At 38.9% G+C, this 5,863-nt stretch overlaps 1 protein-coding gene across 1 annotated transcript; it reads right to left on the reverse strand.

Moving 5' to 3' along the window:
* LOC116265346 (NADH dehydrogenase [ubiquinone] iron-sulfur protein 6, mitochondrial) lies at positions 1–5,125 on the reverse strand. The gene is made up of 3 exons (XM_031645902.2): positions 4,924–5,125; positions 440–524; positions 1–263 (listed from the first exon to the last, which is right to left on the reverse strand). Exons 1-3 carry the CDS (start codon positions 5,050–5,052, stop codon positions 154–156), a joined length of 324 nt encoding a protein of 107 aa, XP_031501762.1. The 5' UTR covers positions 5,053–5,125; the 3' UTR covers positions 1–153.
* Positions 5,126–5,863: the final 738 nt, after the last annotated feature.

The following is a 5,863-nucleotide window of genomic DNA, read 5'->3' on the forward strand; positions in this document are numbered from 1 at the left end:
TTGTTATCAATGAAATTCTTATTAGGCATGAAAAGGTACATGCCAGATGCATTTGGAATCCAGGTATGAAAGAAATGACCACTTCGAGGACGTCACAAAGATAATAGACATTTCTGCATTGATTAACTGGAACCAAGTCAAGGGCTCCCTTTTCTAATGATGATCATGTTGGACATACCGCAGGCCGCAGTATTTACATATAGCTGGTTCTTTAAGGTCAAGGCATATGAACTCAATCGGATGCCCAAGAGCTGGATTGGTATCTGCAAGCAAGAATCAAGAAGAAGATCAAAGTAAGATGCAATCAGAAGAAAAGATGGTGCTAGGCAAGCTACAAGAGAAGTACCTTGACTAGATTGCTTCGTCTTTAATGATCCAGTTAATCAAAAGCTAAGTTCATGCAAGATACTATATTTAGAACAAGAAAGACTGGCATTACCTCCTTCACAGGCAACAATGCGTCCTTTGACTTTGATGGGTGGGACTTCATTAATTAACTCCATGGGAGATTTCCTACTGGTGTCCTGCATGGATCAGAGAATCAGAAAACATAAGCAATATTATACAGGCATAGAGAACTAATCGCATGAAAATAAATGAAGCAGACACAACAATCAAGTTATCATTATTTATATAATGCAGTCATTGATACAGAACACATTTTTTCAACAAGGGCAACTCCTTTTCCCTAGAGACTAACTCCCGTGTTTACCTGTCAAGGTCCATAAACTCATTCGGCTTTCCAGCTTCTGTAGTCAGTTTATGAAGACCCTAAATTTGCTCGCAGCCTCACACAGATAAATCCTAAACTAACTGCTGATATCAGTTACATAATCAATCCAGCCAGTGATATTCTCTCATAAGAAACATGTTATGGCATTCGAAGAACTCAGCGATCATATCCTTGGAGTCAATCATGGTTGGAGTTTGCGGTATCACATTACACACATTGAGAGGTGTATAACACTTCTTTGGTGTTTTGGTTGGAGAAATATTCTTCTCTTATTGTTACACAACATAAGTTGTCTGCCATATATCAAGCTGGATACAGTTTTGGTTGCTATCAGACGGCTGAGAGAGCTTCAAGCTTGATATATCTCACAATCAGTACTCACTTTGCCTATGCAATTCTATTATTTCCTGAACATTTTCAGCATGTTCCTAATCTGCAGCAAAGTAAACGAGTGCAATGCACCTTGACTCATTTTCATAACAACTGCTACAATCATCATACCAAAATATCTAATAATATGTTCTCTCTCTCTCTCTGAGAAATCTGGTAGTGTTTGAAAAAACAAGACCATGTCAAGGTAATTCAGGTTGGGAAAGAGTATACCTGTTTTCTGATTTTGAAAAAGTCATCCTCAAATATGGCAGTGGCATCAATAGGTTGTATACAGCCATCTAGAAGCACAAGGGCCCAAGGCTGGAGAATCAAGTATGTTGTGGTGTACTTCATTTACAACGTGGACAGTGCCTCAACATATTTTAGATTACAATGGAATGGAGATTGTGAGAAAGCAACTCAACCCAGATCGTCCATTATAAACATACTGAGAAGTTTGAAGAATCAAGTGTCAGTATAGAAATTTTGTCAGGCCAATTCACCTGAAGCCTCCACTGTTGATTCGTCTCATGTGAAATTAAGACCAGGGGCCAGTTTGAAAATAGGAGCTCTACCAAAGTAATTCTCAGAAACATGGACCACTGTCAGCCACCAAAACATGTCTACTTAAATCTCTACAAGTGCTGCTCCTGAAGTCTAAGATGGCAAGGAAACAATTGTCTGTATCAGTTGTCTATTAGTTCATAATGACAACTAGGACATAAAGCTGTTCTACATGCTCTAAGAAGTTAAATTACTAAATGCGCCCTTAAAAGTTTAGGAGCAGCAGGGACAAAAAGAAAGGAGTACAAAGACAGAGAACCGACCAACCTATACTGTCAGGCAGTTAAGGTTAAGCTTCTGATTCTCTCAAAAATCATAAACTGGAGAATCTTTTGGGGTTCCATAGCGTAGCACTACTCATGAGTAAATACAGGCTTACATAGGCTTAGTCACAACTATGTCCCGGAGGACCAGGATACTTGAAAGATAAAGTTCCCACTTCCATTTCAGCACATTGTTCTTTATCCATATCCAACAATATATATGCATTTTAATCATGTAGAATGACCAATATCACGGATACAACCAGTAGCTCATTAGACTAGCTGTCCATGAGTTTCTTGCAAGCTAAGATGCTTCCCCCTGAAGCAAGACTCAACATGTGGCAATGCAAATGATTCAGGTTTGAATCAGATCCAACATCTACCAAATTTGACTTCAACTGAATTATTGGCAATCAGATTCCAACACTATTTCTTAAAACCGAATTTGTATCCAAGTAGCATAGGATCTGACATTTGTATGTACCTAGGTCGGACCTCAGTCAGATAACAGACTCGGGATTGGATATAGTTATGAAATTGTATACTGAATTTGAATCTGATTCGTGATTGGACTCAGATCCCTTTACTAGATACGACTAAAGGTTATGAAATATGATACTTTTCGTTTACAATCCCGCCTACAAGCATGGGTAGTAACTTTCCATCAGGCATGGCCTGAGAAAATACATTCTTGTTGTGTGCTCGCCACATCAAGAACATCAAAGGTTATGCTTCAGCATAGAATAAAAATTTCAAAAACCAAAACATGGAGGAATTCGCAAGAAATAATCCAAAGGTTCACCATAGACTAAAAGTTTCAAAAACCAAAACAAGAAAGGGTCGATCAAAAATCAAATTAAACTGAAGTTAGGTTCAACATTTGTGTTTTTAATAGCATTAAGTATGGAACTCACCAATCAGTAATCAAATATCCAACTTCCTCCAATCCTTTTCACCTAAGGAGAAAAGAGGTAGAGAAAGGCATAGGAAAGAACATTAGAATCTGCCTCTAACTAGGGCACCTCGTGTATTCAGCTTTAGGTTTCCAGATGCTCATTTTCACTTCATATATGTACTTTATTTCTATATACTGTCAAGAAGCAGGTTCTTATTATAAGCATGATATACATTTTGGATACTATTAAATGCACTTCCATAAACATGGGCATCCGAACAACTACCATCAGGATTGGGAGGTTCTCGACAATGCCATTTACGCTTGTCAGTATATTTAGTAATCATAACTGCAACAAAAATAAATAAATAAATAACAATTTTCTTCAATTGGAGAGGATACCAGGAGAACATTTGTCTCAACTTAAAATTCTATTTTCAACTCAACTAAAAATTCTATTCTCAAACCCATGTGCAGCTATTCAAATGCCAATTCGGAAAGCTATATAGAGTGATGTACTATGTTGGGTCTGGTGTTGGAGTATGTTCAGCTGAAATAGTTGACACACTCACCAGGCTTGGCACTACTAAACTTTAAAAAACATTCACTATCAGGTGTTGCGCGTGCAAATTAAGCATCAACGTCACACTCATGGAAGCAAGGAATCCCATGACTTATTCTAGTTGAACTTTCAAAAAATATGCCTCATCTTTGTATGTGTGAGGAAAAAATTAATCAATATGATTTCAGCTGTAGCAAAGAGAAGGGTGTAGCAAGTGTGTCCCTGGAAAATAGACAAAAGAATAAGGATTATATGAAATATGAGATGTGCCAGATTAACCAAATAGAAAATTCTTCTGCTGAAAAGCTGGCCTCCATGTGAGTATGGGACTTCAAGTGGATGGGAGGGCCATGGGCATCATGCAGGTTGGCCATTCTGAACAGATCAATTATTTATCTGGTGGTCAGCTACATCAATCAAGCTCACTATGCCATCCTAAGTTGCCCATACAAATAAGCATGATGGCCCGTTCTTTTTTTAGCATGTTTCAAGGAATGTCTAAATTTTAAGTAGCAAGTGATGGACAATTTACAATTGAAACTCTCATGTGGCAAGAAATATTCAGAATGCAAAGCATAGAATCTTGTGTTAGCTCAGCATATCATCTTCAAATTGACAGGTAAAGTCAAGCTCTTAATAAGCATGTGCAGACCTGCCTTCAGTGTTTCATCAATGGATGCCATAAAGAAGTTGTCATGCTGAGTGAATTCCATCCAAAACAGCATGTTGTTTTGATAGCTGCTCTCATGCCCTTGACCACTAGAACTCAAGATGTACATCGTGACCTTAAGATTTGGGTTGCTATTCCACTAGAATGGAATATAATCTAGTGAAAGTGCAAGATTGTCGGAAGAATATCAGTTCACATGAGACTGTGTGGGACGGTGAACTGCATTTTAAAAAATTTATTTATTCATGAGTTCATTCCCGCTACAGGCACCAACGTAGTTGCTAGTTACATCAAGTCATGGTTAGAGTTTATTGTGTAACAGTAACACCATGTTCTCCGGATGACTATCTCTATCTGGGTAACTAATTGACTGCATTCAGTCTCTAAGGTGCGTGAATTACTTGTATTGAAAGGTTCCGAAGATCACCATTTTTTTGGAGCCTTGAAATGAAATGTCAGAGCATTTGAGTTTTTTTTAAGTAAAGTTTGCAATGGCTGTTCGCTCAAGAGGAGAACAGGAAACACATGAATCATACAACATCAAACACAAGACTTCGAACCCAAGAGTTAAAACTCGCTATGAACAAGAAAAGTAAGATATGCAATTAACAACTTGGGCATAATTTTATATTAATACTAATAAAACGAAAGAAAGAAAAGAGCAGGAGCGTAACAAAAAATAGCCCCACGAAAGGGAAGGAACAACTAATATTCGAACGTTGCAGAATCACCAAAAAACGAAAATCCACTAAGAAAAACCAAAAAATGTCTAAATGGGCAGAAGGTAACACTGAAAGCCCCATCAAAAGTATAAGAAAATGGAGAAACAAATCTGTATTGGAAAGGGGAGAAGAAGGTAAGGACCTGCATCCACTTTGCGGTGTGGGCACTAACAAGGGACAGATTCCGAACCGAGCTCCGGGCGTACGACGGATCTAATCTCCTGAGATACGAAGAGAGAAGGAAAGACCCTAATTTCCTTCCGGAAGCCATCGTTCAGAACAAGGGAAGAGGGAGCTTCTCCAATTTTCTGGTGAGGATGAGAGTTTTTTCTTACGGCGGCAAGATGATTAATTTGCAGATGCGCATGCACTTCTTTGAAATTACATAAGTTACGCGGATTCCCGGGGATATTGTCGAACGCTTTGGGGGAGTAAGTAATCGGGTCGGACTGGGGTAGGATGCAAAAGGACAATGGTTTAAGACTCCGGGATTTGAACTCTTAGTATGCAAAGGATAATGGTCTGAATCTAGATCCGAATGGTTTACCTGATCTAATTTAATAAATAACATAGAAAAATAAATACCATCTGAGCAGGAGATATTAAATCTCTTAAACAATTTAACTCATCTGCTCAACTCAACCCATGACCAATGAACCCATAACCAATATGAGCCAAGTTTACATACATTTCTTGAAGCTAGAGCTTGAAATTAAGGCTGGACATCAGACTGGTCCGACAAGAAGTCAGAATTGGGCTAGGCCGCAACTTGGGCTCGACCCAACTGCCTGCAACCACATGTTCCCAACTCAACCCATGACCAATGTGTGACTCATCTCCCCGCAGGTTTGCATCGGAATCCATGACCAATGTGAGCCAAGTTTCCTTCCTAACTTTCTTGGATTTAAAGTTTCAAATGAAGACCGGACATCAGACCGGCCCGAGCCCGATAAGAAGTCAGGGTTCGACTAAGCCGCAACTTGGCTCGACCTTGAAACCTCATTCAACCTAGAAGCTTCTATGGAGTCTATTCCATTGATATACAAGGGCTCGCTTTATTCCTAAGTGAAATGGGAACTGCT

Source organism: Nymphaea colorata, chromosome 12 (genome assembly GCF_008831285.2).
Source record: "Nymphaea colorata isolate Beijing-Zhang1983 chromosome 12, ASM883128v2, whole genome shotgun sequence".
Taxonomy (NCBI): domain Eukaryota; kingdom Viridiplantae; phylum Streptophyta; class Magnoliopsida; order Nymphaeales; family Nymphaeaceae; genus Nymphaea; species Nymphaea colorata.

Coding starts and splice junctions, on each gene's coding strand:
- LOC116265346 (XM_031645902.2), bottom strand. CDS start 5,052: ATGGCTTCCGGAAGGAAATTAGGGTCTTTCCTTCTCTCTTCGTATCTC. Junction 525..4,923: donor ACACCGCAAAGTGGATGCAG/GTCCTTACCTTC, acceptor TGATCCATGCAG/GACACCAGTAGGAAATCTCC. Junction 264..439: donor CATTGTTGCCTGTGAAGGAG/GTAATGCCAGTC, acceptor TCTTGCTTGCAG/ATACCAATCCAGCTCTTGGG.